Source organism: Artemia franciscana, chromosome 1 (genome assembly GCF_032884065.1).
Source record: "Artemia franciscana chromosome 1, ASM3288406v1, whole genome shotgun sequence".
Classification (NCBI taxonomy): Eukaryota; Metazoa; Arthropoda; class Branchiopoda; order Anostraca; family Artemiidae; genus Artemia; species Artemia franciscana.
Window position 1 is genome coordinate 55246891 of NC_088863.1, and position 17011 is coordinate 55263901.

Genomic DNA, 17011 nt, shown 5'->3' on the forward strand with positions numbered 1-17011 from the left:
AATTTTTTTTCGTCAAAAACAAATACCTTATTTTATATCCAAAAATAGGGCATGGAGCTATATCTGAGTTTACTCTAAATCTAAAGGGTGATGTTTTCTTGTACACTGCCAAAGCCCAGACAGACAAAAGCTATATCTGAGTTTTCTCTAAATCTAAAGGTGATGTTTTCTTGTACATTGCCGAAGCACACACACACAAAATTTTCGTGTGAAAGGTAAAGTATTTGAAAAACAAGTACATTAAAAGTATCTTAAGTAATAAGTATTTCATAATCTTACTTAAGTATCAAGTAATAAGTACACCCTAGAGTTTTTACTTAAGTACAAGTACAAGTAACGGAAAATTTTACTTAAGTAGTACTTCAAGTAAAAGTACTTCAAGTAAGTGACAGCACTGTTACATTTACATGATTATCGGCACAAAGTTGTATGGGGGCCGAAGCGTAGCCAGGAAGTTTACCAGGGAGAAGGGCGTTCAAGGGCTGCCATGAGCTTTGTTTTCACCGAAAATTGAATCGGAATTTTTCCTATTTTCCTATTTAAACTCACTGTTTAAATTTTTCTTGTTTCCCGGGGACATCACCCCTTACTTGCATCCATGGGGAAAACTCAAATAAAAATATTTTTTGAAAAAGGGGGAAAAGCTGAAAATGAAGTATTCTTAGTATCTCTGATGAATACAAAATTACACAAGATGACGAATGGATCCAAACAGGTAAAGGAAAATACATGGAAAAGGTGTCTAAGGTAATGATGAATGAAAATGATGAACAACAAGATCGGCAGTCAAAATACGCGCGTCAACAAGAATTACGTCACGTCAAAATGATGGACAACAATATCTGTGGTTAGAAGACAAGCGACAGCGAGGATCAGATGGAATCGTTAGCAACACTAATGCACAATGAAATTTGCGGTTATAAGAGATGCAGCAGCAAGAATCACAATGAGTCCTAGGTGAATACGAAACCTTTAAAATGCGCGATTCTGGGAATCGTACAATTTTACAGATATTTTTTTCCAGGGGTGATTTTATCGTTTTTGGTATTTATGATGCATGCGAAATTACACAAGAGGGCGAATGACTCCAAACATCTAAAGCAAAAGGCAGGGAACAACCGACATCAAAGATAACATTAAACCGCGAATGAAAATGTTGCATAACGAAATCTGTGGCTAGAAGATAAATCAAAACTATTGAATGAAGGAACATGTTATTTTAGTGCCACTCGGAAAAACAGTATGTAAAATTAATGATGAGACTGTCGATCACCTCCCAGGAGAATTGAATTCCCATAAAAGGCATGGGTCTATGAAGGATAAACAAGAAGGAGGAATTGAACTTTCGTAATTAAACTGAAATTGCTGACCATATGACTTAATACTACAGAATAAAACGATAATTTTGGAAATGTGTAATTCAGATATTGCAGAGGGTATGTGCAATGAAAAACGCCTGGCTTTTGCTGAACTATATAAAGACGTAACTAAAGGAAAGGTACAATTACTGAGGGAAACTGGAAAAGAAGTCTTTATGGTACGCCATTATGTTACGCCCTGCAAAATTACACAAGGTGACGAATGAATCCAAATAACTAAAACAAAAGGCCTGGAAAACATGTGTCAGCTAATCGTGGATGAAAAGGCAGACAAAGATCTATGATTAGAAGCCATGCGATAACAATCATCAAAACTAATCACAAATGAAAATAATGGACAAAAAATCTACTGTTAGAAGACAAGTGATCGTCAAAATCGCGTCGAATCCTCAATCTTTTGGTTAGAAGAGAAGCAGCAGGAAGAATCACAACGATCCTCAGTAGAACGAAAATCCCATAAGATGTGTGATTCTGTGAAGGATAGGCAGAAAGGGGGAGTTGAATTCATTCCAAAATTTCTTAATGTTTATTTTGATAATTATACTTTATTTTGAAAAGCAAATACACTAAGCAAGCACTATTTTTCAAGCATTGCCGTGGAAAACTTAAATTTGATGTAAAGAGTCATACTTGAGGGGTGGAGGCCCTACTTACATTTAAAATAACCCTGCGCATGCTTTTGGGAACGATATTCACAGACTTCAACAGGTATTATTTATCAATTATACTTGTTCGATGTGTTCTTTAAATATCTTTAGTCTTTTCATTTGGCTTTTCCTTAGCAAGAACTACTGAAGAACAAACCATGTTGTCATCGCTGTTATCCAAGACACTCTTTAAAATATAGTATCACTTTGTATACAAAAATGAGTTCTTATCAAAAAATTTATTGTATTTTAAATATTGTTTTGTTAATTACAAAAACAACTGGATGTAGCAATCTCTTTTAGAATGAGCCATTAAATAGCTCTCTGATTTTCCAGTGCCCCGCCAGCTGTACTGGACAAAACGGAAAGAAAAAAAACAAACCTGCTGTCAATGCGGACTGTCGTGGTTTCAGCCGCTTTTCTTGATTTCAAAAAAAATATACCGCAGTCTTTAATATAAAATTCTTTTTTTAAATTATTTTTGTTAGCCACAAAACACAATTTCCTTTAAAATACATCGATTTCCTTTAAAAAAGAGCAATTAAACAGCTTCAGCCAGCTTCAACAAAAGCTTCAACCACCAAAGAGATTTCAACCACCAGTATTATCCAAGTCTACGAGAGCTTTACCTTCCCATTTAAGTCTGTACCCTTCCATAGCCTTTGTCATTTTCCTTAAGACTAACTTCAACCACTAAGATTTCAACCACCAGCATTATCCAAGTCTATAAGAGTTTTACCTTCCCATTTAAGTCTATACTCTTTCATAGCCTTTGTCATTTTCCTTAAGACTAACTTCAACCACTAAGATTTCAACTACCAGCATTATCCAAGTCTATAAGAGTTTTACCTTCCTATTGAAGTCCATAATCTTCCATAGCCTTTGTCATTTTTCTTAAGACTAACTCCTTGAAAACGACAAATGTTAATGGGGATAGAAAGTAAACCTGCTTAGCTCCTGACTCAATACAAAAGTAGTGACTAGCATGTAAAAGTTTTTCATCCAGGGCTGTGGTAAATCTGGGCTCTGGACCCACAAAAGAGCATATGCCACTTGTGGGCGAAACCTTACTAAATCTTTTGGTTTAAAAAACGAAAAAATGCTTCTTTTCAAAAAATTGAATTGAAGGGTAAAATGTAAAAAAGTAGCATTTTCTTCTTCCTGAAGGATCCAGACCAACCACTGATTCTCCATGACTTCCATGTATTCTTCTGGAAAATTTATGTCACGTGAATCAAACCTAGGTTTCTGTAAATAATAATAATACTAATTTTTTTTATCACCCACTTCACGAAAAAGAGGTTAAGTGGAGTAAATACAATAGAAAAACAGCATAAGTAAAACAAGAAACAAATTTAATTACATACAGAAAAAAGACGGATAAGGCGATGAAAACATCCTAGACTATAAAGCGCTTCAATAGCTAGCTTGGCAGATAATTTTTCGAAAGCACCAGTAATATCTGTCGCACAATACTTTTTAACCAGTTTTGTGTTCCGGTAAGAACGAGGTAGATATAAAGAAATTTGCAGTACCGGTAATAATTTATGCGAATACCACAGACATCAGGTATCAAAAAAGTATCACAGACATCAGGAAGCTTCTCTTTTTTGTGACAATCCATCAAACGTTTGACAGTGTCATATTTTGAATTCCACCAAGCTATCATATGTCTCATGAGCTGTCTGTCGTATACCTTTTTGGCAGCATCTGTGGCTTTTAAACTCTTGCTAGCTGCGTCCCAGAGAGCAGTACACTTGGAAAAAGTGGCATAGTTCTCCAACTTCTACGCAACACCACTCAATGCTTTATCAGTATTTGTCGGTGCGAGCAAATTGAGTGTATAGCTGGCATATCTGAAATGAGGAAGAAGTGGGAAATACTAAGTGGGAAATACTCAATTTCTTCTTGCCCACTCCGATTAATTGTAATCTCTTCAATATTTAAAAATGAGAATAAGTCATTTTGACCTGCTTCATATTTATTCTTATCGCCACTTACTTAATCCTGATGACTGGAGATTGTTGCAAATTCTCTTAATGCTTTACTGAATAATTGTCAGTTAATGCTTCGCATACCTTTCTTTCAACTGTAATTTTATGTCTCGCAAACAAACCATTCAGGTGCTCAGCGATTTTGTCATAAGTTTTTGAGCATTTAAAACGTAAACATATAAGAGCAAATCTACCTAAAATCCCCATTAAACAAACTGAAAGTCACTCCAAAGTAACTATTGTTGTTAGTAGACCAAAAGTCTGCAGCAAAGGACGCATAGTCTGTCAGTTGAAATTCACGAATCACAGTAATCTCTACTTCACAGCTGAAATTACCCATCTCTATCTATTTTTCCGTTAATCTAAAAATAAAACTGTCCGATCAATACGAAAGGGAATTTAAAATACTCCATAGTTTCCTTGTTAAAAATTTAAGCTATTGGGAATTATTTCAGGAAATTAAAATCCCTTGTGAGATGATTCAAAAGCGTCGCAGTGAGCACCTTCCCAATAAAGTTGGCATTGAAAATGAACACTAGTCTAAAATTACTTAAGTACTTACTGCAAAATTACTCGAGCACTTTCGAAATTTAACTTAAATACAGTACAAGTACTGATATTATTTACTTAAGTAATTAATTAAGTACTTTTTACTTAAGTAATTCCTAACACTGCTTCCAATAGCTTTGTGCTTCCAATATTAGCCATTGAAAATGCTCGTATGATTTCAAACTAAAAAAAAAAAAAAAAGGTGGGATATACCTGCATTTTTACAAGAAACTTTGCAGTAAGGAGGGGTGTTAGAAAGTCCATGGATCAGCTTTGCTGCTCAACTCACAAAGAGTTAAGATCACGTTGTGATTCTTATTCAAACAAGGTGAAACACAACTGCCTTTCTTATAAAAAAATTAAATACCTAAGCGCTGGCACTGGTTTGCATTGAGAAGTGGTCTCAGACGGCCTCAAACGCTACTTTGATTTTCAAAATATGTTTTAAAAATCTATGCGAGTTTTGGTTTAAAGAAGAGGCAACAGCCCAACTATTTTTTGAAAGAATTAGCACGTTGGGTAGGTATCTGAAGACCTTCAGGCCCATTTTGTGCACCTAATAACAGATAGAATTTTTTCATGATTCCACTTCAAAAAAAGCACAACAAACAGGTATACATTTCATTGAAAAAATTGCCAGCAGGGTAGGGGGTGGTGGTTCTATCTTACCTCAAAGGACTTGGTGTACCATATCTTTTGAATCCTGTCTTTGGTATATGACACATTTTCAATTTAAAATATGTGTAATCATTTTTGTTTTTAAATGTAGGTTTTATCAAAAATTTGATTCATTCAGTTACTTCCGTCCTTTTCTTTCCTTCCTCTCAGTCAGATTCTTAAATCATATTTTTCTGATAAAATTTCTTTATATAAGTCTCCTTCTTTTTAAGATGACATTTGAACCAAATACAATGCTGATATCTACTACCGTAAACACCTTTTCAGAGCAAGGGCCACAACTTGATGAAGGAGTTTGCTTCAGAAAAACCTAAGAAAACTTCCAAAAGTTGTATATTAGTCATATTAGAATCTTTTCATAAATTATCGATTTGGCCGCTGTTTTCTAGAAGAATCATAAATCATTGTAATACTAAGCTAAAAAATACTAAGAAAATTTTAACTGAAATTCAATGCTGTTGAAAGAAGTTTAATCACATTTTGAAAAATATTACTACTCATAGTTCACTATGGTGACTAGCTATCTAAGGCCAGCACAGCTGCGCACGTTCCTCCTCCATCTAAATCAAATTTGAAAAATACATCAAACTGTTAACATACAGGTAACCTAATATTGCATTCAAATATTAGAGCAACGCTAGTCATTCTTCGTCTGAAAGACTAACATATGTTTCAAAGACCTTGAATATTTTGGAGAAAATCCACTAGCTAGTAAACATGATTAAAAATAAATGATAAAACAAGCTTCATTAGCAAGCAAGCGAGGTATTCTGGACAAAAACAAATATATAAAAAGAAGTTTGAGTATGTTTCATGGTGAGAACATTCTGTAATACCCTTTGAACAAATTTATTGACAAGATTCCTCCTTATAAAAATGCTATTAAAGTTTCAGTATAATTTTCTTACAGTTGTTTGCAACCCTCCGTTCTCGTAAATATTTTCTAGAAGTTACAAGGAAAATTTCTTGGCATAAACTTTATATATTAATTAATTCCTTTGCAACTGCTGATGATCGTTACAGAATTTACAACATGGATCCAAAATAATCCGTAGTGGTATTGATTGAAGTAGAATCGACCGAGAAAAAGTGGAAAAAAAGAGATGATGATAGTGATGGACATGGAAAAAAGATCACTTCTATATTTCTAGGTATTTCTAGTTTGAAATTAGAAATACTCTTTGAATCATATTAGAAACAATACTGTATTATAAAATTCAATCCGCTTGATATTTTAACTCCACAGAGTTATTTAATTTGCTGTAGAATGAAAATGTCCTTCTTCAATATTTGAAATTTTGGATTTTTTACAAAAAAGAAACAAGCTTCTAATTATTTTCTTAGCGCAAAGCAAGTAAGAAAAATAAAAAATTATTTTTCTTACTTTTTTTGTGTTTTGATTGGACGTGAAGGACCATCTCACCGTCATTTAATTATTTACCCAATTTAGTTGATATATTTGAAAAAAATAGGGTTTTAGACATATTTCTTTGCGATGAATATCTTAAATGAATGTTTCCAATGATTATTCTAAAGTTGCGTTACGAAGCATGAATAATTAGTCACATTCATAAGCTAGTTAGTTGCAATAATAAAGTCATGATTGACATTGTGGCTAAGGAATTCCCAGACAGATGGGAATTTGTTGATGACCTGACGGTCATTACAATTTTATACAGAATTTTTTTTGTGATACTATGAACATTCTGTACGACATTGTACAAAATTACTCGAACCTGAACCTGACATTAAAGCCTTCTAAATCCATGATATTGTTAACTTGCTTTCTTAAATTTTTGCCTAATTTTCTTAATCATATCCCTTCTCAAATGTTGTCCATTTAATTTCTTGGCTTTACAATGCTTTTTAATTGAAAGTGGTTTTCCCATGTTAAAAATATAATTTGTATAACCCATGCATCTATTTCTTCATTAAGCTACCAAATAAATCTGGCAACCCCCTTTTATATTTTAAGGACTTATACTTTTTTTGACCACCCTTATCTTGAATATACTGTCAAATTTAACACCCTGGCATTTCCAGGGAAGAGTTAAATAAAATTGAATCGATCCAAAATAGAGCCCTGCAAATAACTGTCAGAGAAGCTAAAGTCTTATACTCTCTCCTTTTGATAAAACTTGGTTAGAAACGCTTGATACAAATAGGTTAGTTGAGCTTCGGTATTCTTAAAAAGACAATAGAAACCCTTGCCCAGTATATATTCTCCCGAAAACACACTCCCCACACAGATTCCTCCCTCCTCCGAGTTATTCCCAATTCCTACTTGTCTCCTGTTCGCTGCTCCAGATATGAAAAAACTTTTGTCGCTGTATTAAGAAAAACCTAAACAAAGGCATCCTGTTAGCTTTGCTCTTATTATTCATTGGCACAGGTTCTACCCGTCTTTTGCATTTGTTTGCTTATTATTTCCTTACGGTTTTTAATGTACCTTTATTTTTCATATATTGTTTTATTTGTATATTTTTATGGAGTTTAGTCTGTTTCAGTATTTAATGTCATGTGGTATTAGCATAACATTTTAATGTCCAGAACAATATGTCCAGTTTACACAATGACTAGTGAATGGATTTTACTTTTGATATTTTTAATTTGATTTTTTTAAACCAGAAATTCAATCTCAGCCCCTCAGGACTTATAATAAAAATTTTACTGGATGAATATCCTAGGTGACAAAGTACTTCTGAACAATATAAATCGTCTAAAGCGTAAAATAAAAGGAAATAATTTTGTTCTCTCTAGAAATTCCTCATTTGAAGAAGTTTAGCGTTCCATTATTAGTCTATGGTTATAGAAAACAGCACCATTGCTAGGTGTCAGTTGAAATTGTTTTCTAGCGTCACTTGTGTAAAATCAATATAGATGGGAGTACTTTCGAAATCCCGTAAAGGGCGTTGGACGCCATTTTCAGTGTGCTCTTTGTGCTTTGTTGGGATTAATAGGTAGTGGATTATTTTGGAAAAAGTTCATGGAAGATTTTTATTTAAGGATTTGATGAGCAATTCAGCTCACTTTTTAGGTATTTTTCCAACACTATTCAATTTTATTCCGGGTCAAAGGGCTATGGAGCCAACCTTCTAAAGTTGCTAAATTAGGCTAAAAAGCATAGGCTAATTTTGTTGGGCTTACCCACTTGGACTAAATTTTCATTGCCTATTGATAAGTAGAAGTTGTTTTTCTAAAATCAAGATAAGTGTCCTTTTGTGAACTTGGTAATTGGTCAATTTGGATGAATTAACCTTCCAGGAATGGATTCAAAGTGTAGCCTGAATGAGGATTAGGGTAATATCCCAAGTCCTCAGACAGTGCCTTGTCCAGACAAGTACTTTGATCTAAATGTATCTGTCTTAAATATTGAAAGTAGCCTAGGTCCCTGATCCAAAAGCAACATTGCTTTACTAGAGAAAGGACCCACTTCTTCAGTCAGATAGTTGTCAACTTCTGGAACCAGATTTCAGAGCACAAAGTCGACTATTTGCTGAATGAACTTGTGCATATAGGCTAATTGCAAAAATGATAAAGAGAGATTACATCAAGAGTTCCTGTTCAATGTCATTGAATTGATAGGAGGGTAGTAGTAAAATTCCAGACAACACTGATTTGGAAAGAGGCTAGGAAAACAAACTTTTACTTTTTTTGTAGATAGAATTAAATATCATACAATGAAACTGGCTACACCTTCTTTTGTAAGTTTTACAACAATTTCTAAAGAAAGATTACTTTAGTAATAGAGGGCCAAAAATTAATATCAAACTTTCTAATTTCAAAAAAATTTCTAAGTCTTAGAAATTTGCATACTTGACAGGTCTATTAGAATTTTGACAAAACAACATTAAACTCTAATTTTCATTTTCTTTGGTTCTAGTTTTTTAAATAGAATTCTTGTTATTTGAGTAGAATTTTAAGCCATATCAATTTCTTTTTTCTAAGTTTAGGAAATGTATTTGTAGATTTTGAAACCTCATAAATAGTGATTGAGCAATGTTTTGAAGCTAGAAATAGGGCTACTTTTCTTGTAGCCTATTTCATTTAAACAGAAGATCATATTCATTTAAACAGCTTAATTTATATAACACAAATATTTTTAAAGGACTGCTTTCCAAAAAAGTAGCTTGTCTAGAATTTTACCAAGGTAGTTAAATCCTCAACCAGAAAGTAATAAGCAGTCAGACAAGAGAATTACTCCTACAAATGTCATCACTTGCTAAGTTTAGCTCTGTCTCTAGTCCCACCAGGCTAGGCTGTGTAGCCAGAAACCACAGGTCCCCATAAGTCAGTAATATATATGTCAAAATTACTGTATTATTTGTTCCATTCCACAAAATGTCACTGAATTTGAAATCCTGAATTTGAATTTGAAATCCAATTGAAATCCTCAAAATGTCACTGATGGCCAAATCATTCAAGAAGAGCTTTTTTTAAGACTGAATGAATAAAGCAAGATTCTTTTTATTTAGAGCTTTTTTGAGATTCTCTACAAGAGGATTAATGCAATCTGATCTTACCTGACACTGATTCAAATGTACACTACCCCCTTATGGTTGGATATATAGTTCAAGAAATCTCTTAAATCCTGGAAAAGTAAACAATGAAATTCTTACTTTGCATTAAGCAGGGTGTTGCTACTAATCAGAGTAGCCTACCATCTTTCCTCCCTTGTTATGCTCTTCTGAAAATCATTCAAATAATATTTTTGTAATTTCATCACTCAAACACAGACATAGATAAATTGTAAACTGAGTAGAACACTGGGTTAATGTAAGAACTAGAAGGTATAACTTCATTGATGTACCAAAGAAGTACAATACTAGGCCTATTAGGACATGTCCCTCACCAACCTTAGATGACCCTTAACAACTCTTGTCATATAAAAGGGAAGTCTTTCAACATAGATCATCTGCTAAAAAAAAGGCGCAAGAGGCATTTTTAGCCTTGTACTGTTGCTCAATCTCAATTTTTAAGGTTTTGAAGATTTATAAAATTATTCCTTAAATTTTTGAAAAGCCCTAAATTTTTGAATATGCCTAAAAATTCTAATGAAATAATAGGTTTACATTTTCAGAAGCTATTCTTTTTTCAATTTGTATAAAGTTGATTTTAAAAGTTTAGTTTAGAAAAGGAATGGCTTCTGTAGGGTAAACAAGTGCAACAGTGCATATTTGGACCAACATTATGAATTATATTCCATATAGCCTAATGTATCTGGAAACAAGGAGATGCTAAATCTGGGGAGCTCTGGCTAAAGTGGAGTTACTGTTTTCTAAATTAAATACAATGAATAATTATCTTACTTCATTACACATTATTTACAAAATGTCATTTGCAATTTTAGAGTCTTTTCCAGTTTAAATACACTACATCCCAGGCTAGATCCAACAATTGCCCAAAAGATCCAAAAATTCAATATTAATTCTACTCAAACCATAAGAATTGTGTTTCCAAAACATTGAGCCAAAGGGAAGTAGACTAAAGCTAAAATTCAGGATTTTTTCAATGTTAAAATAGGCTATATACTTGTCTTTTATTGAACTTTCTAAGCCTTAAATGTAGTGAAGGGGTTGAGACAGGGTATAAGACCTAAAGCTAAAATGACCTAGCATGAACAATTCAAAAAAGCACATGTTGGAAACAGCAGGTCTATGGCCATTAGGAAGAAAAAAAGAACAATTATCTGGTTCTATACAACAAGGCTTCCTTAGTATTGGAATGGGGGAAGAAGCTAAATAGTAATAATTCAAATGAGGAAGTAATCTACAATCATCAGAAAATAAAGGCATTAAACCAATATATACATTGGCTACTCCATCAAACAAATATGGAAGTGAACAGTAGCCATGAAAAACATGGCTACTCCATGAAAATAAACTGGAAGTAGAATATACAATACAATGAGTTAATCCTATAGCAAAGATGTTTCTTTGTTGATTTGGAGTCAAAATCAAAGAACATGCTTATACTAAAGCTGCTGTAAAGTTACAGCTTCCACGTATGTCAATAGGTGAGCCCAGACACTTGAAGTAACGCCTTGAATTTCTACCAAATCAAGGAAAATTATTGGACTCAATTGTACTCAGGACAATTCCCTTATGCAGTGGGACATGCCTTTGTAGTAAAATATAATTGGATTCTCCATTTTGTTCCAAGACCATTTTATAGTTGAATGAAACTTCACTGCAAAAGTAACCTCAAGTGGGCCATAAAAAGTAACAACTGAGTTTTTTAATTTTTGAGTCTGCAGCACCTGCTGAAGTGAATCAGTAAGAAAAAACAATATATTTTGTGTTAGCAGTTTATTTCACTGGCTTTTAAAGCAATTTTCCAGCAGGATTTTCCCTTTGGTTGACTTTTTCATTATTTCTAGGCTGAGTGGGTTTTCTCTCTGGTTTTCTTATCTTCTGATGATCAGGGTTTTTCTTTGGTAGAGGTGGTACAATCATTTCAATAATTTTTGCTAAATGTCAAAGAGAGTTTTGTCTGTATAATGCATTTGTTGTTTTTTATTTTGTTATGCTGCAATTATTAGAGAATAACAACCACAAGATAAAAAGAAACATGTCTTCAAGTATATTTTTAGCAATTGCAAGAATATACTATTATAAAGGCAAAATAGCATTGAATCTAGCTTTGTTTTCTGTCTTCTTTTTTAGAGTGTATTCAATGAAATACTAGGAACAAAAGCAAGAGGAGTGTATTCAAAAAGTTTCAAAAGTAATGGTTGTTGCCTTTTAAGGCTGATTCTGTATTCTTGTTAAAATTTGTATTTATAGTGGCAAAATACTTTTATAGTTTATTTGCCTGGTGACAAATTGTGTTTTCTGTGGTGCAGGAGGAAAATTTGGGAAAGGTTTATGCTAATAAGCATTTATATCATATCAGAAGAAATGACTGGCTGTATAGACTCAATAAGAGAATCAATGGATAAGGTTAATATTAACAGAATATTTAAGTGGAATTGATGGTATTGGCAAATACCATTAATAAATAAATTTGTTCGTCTGTTTATATTTATATGAAACTTTGTTGTTGTTAAGCATAATGAAATAGAGCAGGGAGTTTCTGTAATAACTTCTGTTATAGGGGCAGTGAGAGTATCCAAGTATGGAAGTTCTGTTCAAGTGCTAATGCTTTTTAAGTAACTAAAATAAGGGACTGATTCTAAAGTTTGCTTCTAGTTTCTCAATTTCAATATGGGCTATGATAATGTGAGATATGTTTTGAGAGGTGAGACTAGGCAGAAAAAAAAGAAAGTTACAGGTGGCTGTTAGCCTATGTACCAGCATATGTCTAAAAGATAATGAGTTATCCTCTAGGATAGTTCCAGAAGACTTGTAAATAATAAAAAAAAATTTTTGTCTGATGTGTGCATCTTTAAAGCTGATTCAGGCATCTCTAAACTGTTGGCTTGTTATTGTATCAATCACCAAGACACAGTTCAAGATTTCTGCAAGTCCTGAATTTTTGTATTTTTTACATCTGCCTGAAAGATGGTGGGAGGGGGGTTTGAAGATGATTCATTTTCTAGGTCTATCAATGCATGCCTTATGCCCATCCAGAAAGGGGAGGAGGATTCCCTTTTAAGAAAATTCAGAAACTTGGAAATTAATTTGGAGTTTAACCCTTGCCTCATGCATCAATTTATTATGTGGACCTTTTGCTATGTACTCTTATGTAGATTTATATGTATAACTGAACTCCTATATTTGTCTGTAAATAACCAAAAACACATTTACTGAACTGTAAACGATATGTTAATTAGACACATGGTTTAAGCACCTTTATTGCCATAAAGGGATTTTAGGCTGTGTCTGTATTAACTCAGCGCCTTGGGCGCTTACCAGCAGTGCTTTGCTGGTTTTAACTAGTAACTTATCACCACCTTGTCATTTTGTAGAACCCTAAACTTGTTATAACTGTCTAGTGTCTAATTATTAATCATGTTTTTTGGAATTGTACAAGCAGGATTCTTGGAAAATCTAATCAATGATCAAGAATTTTTGAAACAACTAAGTTTAACATATGGACAAAATTAATGGATGAATGAATAAATTTAAAGGATAAAAATATATTGCAAACATCCACAAATTTTTCGTTAGAAAAAATAATGCTTGTGATTCGAAGATACGCAATTACAAGTAAATTTCAAAATCAAAATTATAATTATAAGAAAGGATTGAATGAGGCTTTAGACGAAGTGCTTTTATAATTTTCCCTTGAAAACAAACAATTGTTTTGGCTTTGAAAGGTATCTCGTTTTAATCAAGTACCTGTAATAGTTTTTCAAGTTTCTTCATTCCCATCACCCTTTAAAGTTTCTTTTCGTCTTTTTGATTAGCCTGTCCTTTTGGAAGGCCTCATAGAAGAGGCAAAAGTAAATTATTCTAGGCTTAATTATGAATCTTCAGAAGATTAGTTTGTTTCCCTGAAGAGTGGAAGCAATGACATTGGAAAGATATATATGTCTAATGAATTTGAGTAAAAGCTCTGTGAACCTTGTTTCTTCATGATTTGTTTGCTTGAAAAGTTGACTAATCTTAGTTTGTATTTTCCTATAATTGTTCATCTTGACTAAAATAAAGATTTCCCATTCCTTTATGGTGGTCGAATATGTGGAAAAAATATTGAGACTCTGGTTTTATAGTTGACCAGACCAAAATTATCTTAATTTTATGGTGTTAATTTATCCACAGTAATGCCCATGTCAACTGAAGAAAAACAGATACACACAGTCAAAAATTAACTAAAAGAGAACAAGATTTTGTATTAAAATGTTTTTTCAATACCCCTAATATTTTTCCATTTTGACTTGCTTCTCAAAATATCCCAGGGGTACGGTCCTGTAGTTAATTCACTTGTGCAAGAAAAGTTTCAGGTATGTGACAATTAAATTGTAGGCTTCTTTCATGAAAAAACATTCTGTTTTATAAGAGGTGTAGTAGTTTGTCAGCCCTTCAAATATTTTTCTTCTTTCAGGATACGTTTTGGACTAAGAATTCATCAAAGTGCAACACTAATGTTGGGTCTCCCAGTTCTCTGGACACCCAACATTGATCTTGGTTCGTGATTTTGGCGATGTCTATTGGCTATTTCACGCAGTGGGGAGGATTGCCAGCAGTCGTGAACGAAACTCCTAGTGAATCGCCGTTGAATGTTGTAGAGAAACCGATTTTATATTCACTAAATCCAGCATTGCATCATATACCCGTAAATCATATTGCAGTTGACAATCTAGTTGGATATCCCAAACCTTTTGACCACAATTATGCTTTTGGGTTTGGAGTTGAGCCTGTATTAGCCTTACCTACCCCACCAACGACGCAGGTTACTATCGAAGAACCGAATTTTAGCACTGGGTCATATCAAGGACTATTTCCAGCAACCCACATAAGACCAACTCCTGAACTACCTAAGATCCACGACCCTGTCCTTCAACAGTTGACTATTATATTTCACGAACAGCGACAGGCACAGCAAGGTCTCTCGGCTGTGCACAATTTTGGTGGTAGTTTCATGCCTCCAAGTGCAAGAAATTCTGGTAGTGTTTACGTCCCACCTAGTGCCAGAAATTCAGGTAATTTGTACGTGCCTCCAAGTGCTAGAAACTCTGGTAACGTATACGTGCCTCCTAGTGTTAGGACTTCCACTGGTCCCATTATTGCTCCTCAAACAGTCATGAGGGGAGAAAGCCCAGTCCTTGACGTGAGGCTTCAAAATAATCGTAGTTCTCTTACCACTGATGTAAGCCAGTCACAGTCAGCAGGCAAACGATTAGGTGGACCTTGGAGACCTGAAAAGGTACTTAAGGTCTACAAAAACGTTTTAAGCGTTTTTGAGTCAACTGAGATTCTCAATTTTACTCAGGTTTTTTATATTGGTACTAGTGCTAAAAAGCGGCCAGGTATGCCAACAAATAATTTTGGCTTTGATGACGATCAAGATTCTTATATTCATGTCCCCCATGACCACATAGCTTATAGATATGAAGTGATAAAAGTAATAGGCAAAGGTAGTTTTGGTCAAGTGGTTAAAGCCTATGATCATAAGAAACACATTTATGTGGCTCTCAAAATGGTGAGAAACCAGCCTCGATTTCATAGACAGGCTCAAGAGGAAATTAAAATATTAGAACATTTGAGAGAGCATGACAAAGAAAATAAAATGAATGTGATCCACTTGTATGATTGTTTTATGTTCAGAAATCATGTGTGCATTACCTTTGAACTTTTGTCCATCAACTTGTATGAACTTATTAAAAAGAATAAGTTCCAAGGATTTAGTCTCCAATTGGTGAGGAAATTTGCCCATTCGCTGCTTCTGTGTTTGGATGGATTATCTAAAAGCAAAATTATTCATTGTGATATGAAGCCAGAAAATGTTCTTCTCAAACAGCAGGGTAGATCTGGTATTAAGGTAAGCTATTGCTTTTTTATATTTATGAAATCTGCAGTGACGTTGATTACGGGGGGGGGAGGATGCATTGACCCTTCAAAATTTCTTCTCCCCGCCCTCCGAAGACTTAAAATACCTTTTTTATGGCACTTGGTATTAACCAAGTGACATATAGCAATCGCAAATTCTGTCGGTCTGTCAGTCTGTTGGTCCTGATTTTGCTACTTTAGGCACTTCCAGGTAAGCTAGAACGATGAAATTTGGCAGGCGTATCAGGGACCAGACCAGATTAAATTAGAAATAGTCGTTCTCCCAGTTTGACCATCTGGGGGGGGGGGGAATGGGGGGCCCTTTTATTCGGAAAAAATAGAAAAAATGAAGTATTTTTAACTTACGAACGGTTGGTCAGATCTTAATGAAATTTGATGTTTGGAAGTATATCGTGTCTCAGAGCTGTTATTTTAAATCCCGACCGGATCTGGTGACATTGGGGGAAGTTTGGGGTGGGGAACCTAAAATCATGGAAAACGCTTAGATTGGAGGGATCGGGATGAAACTTGGTGGGAAAAATAAGCAGAAGTCTTAGATACGTGATTTACATAATTGGAACGGATCTGCTCTATTGGGGGGGGGGGGTTAATTCTGAAGAATTAGAAAAAATGACGTATTTTTAACTTACGAAGGAGTGATCGGATCTTCATGAAACTTCATATTTAGAAGGAACTCGTAACTCAGATCTCTTATTTTAAATCTCAACCGGATCCCGCGTCGTTGGGGGGGCAGTTGGGGAGGGGGACTGGAAATCTTAGAAAATACTTAAAGCGGAGAGATCAGGATGAAACTGGATGGGAAGATTAAAAACCTGTCTAAGATACGTGACTGACATAACCGGACCGGATCTTCTCTCTTTGGTGGAGTCGGGGGGGGGGGGTAGTTTTGAAAAATGAGCTATTTGTAACTTACGAAAGGGTGCCAGATCTGAATGAAATTTGGTATTTAGAAGGATCTTATGCTTTAAAGCTCTAATTTTAAATTCCGACCAGATCCTGTGACATTGGGGGGAGTTGGAGTGGGAAACCGGAATTCTTGGAAACTGAAAATTGGGTATTTTTGTCTTACGAATAGGTGACCGAATCTTAATGAAATTTGATATTTAGAAGGAATTCATGTCTCAGAGCTCTTATTTCAAATCCCGACCAGATCCTTTGACATTGGGGGGAGTTGGAGGGGGAAATCTTGGAAAACACGGAGTGGAGGAATCGGGATGAAGCTTGGTGGATAGAATAAGCAATTGTCCTTGACACTTGATTGACGTACTGTATCGGATTCGCTCTCTTTGGGGGAGTTGGGGGGAGGGGTT

At 34.4% G+C, this 17011-nt stretch overlaps 1 protein-coding gene across 2 annotated transcripts in view; it reads left to right on the forward strand.

The window, feature by feature from the left end:
* Positions 1-8155: 8155 nt before the first annotated feature.
* Positions 8156-17011, forward strand: part of LOC136031464 (dual specificity tyrosine-phosphorylation-regulated kinase 2-like) — a 54976-nt gene continuing 46120 nt past the window's right edge. For both annotated transcript variants that reach the window (XM_065711085.1, XM_065711094.1), the window contains exons 1-2: positions 8156-8284; positions 14236-15672. In XM_065711085.1, coding sequence (XP_065567157.1) covers positions 14335-15672 — 1338 coding nt within the window. In that variant the 5' untranslated portion in view covers positions 8156-8284; positions 14236-14334. The remainder of the gene's footprint in view (positions 8285-14235; positions 15673-17011) is intronic.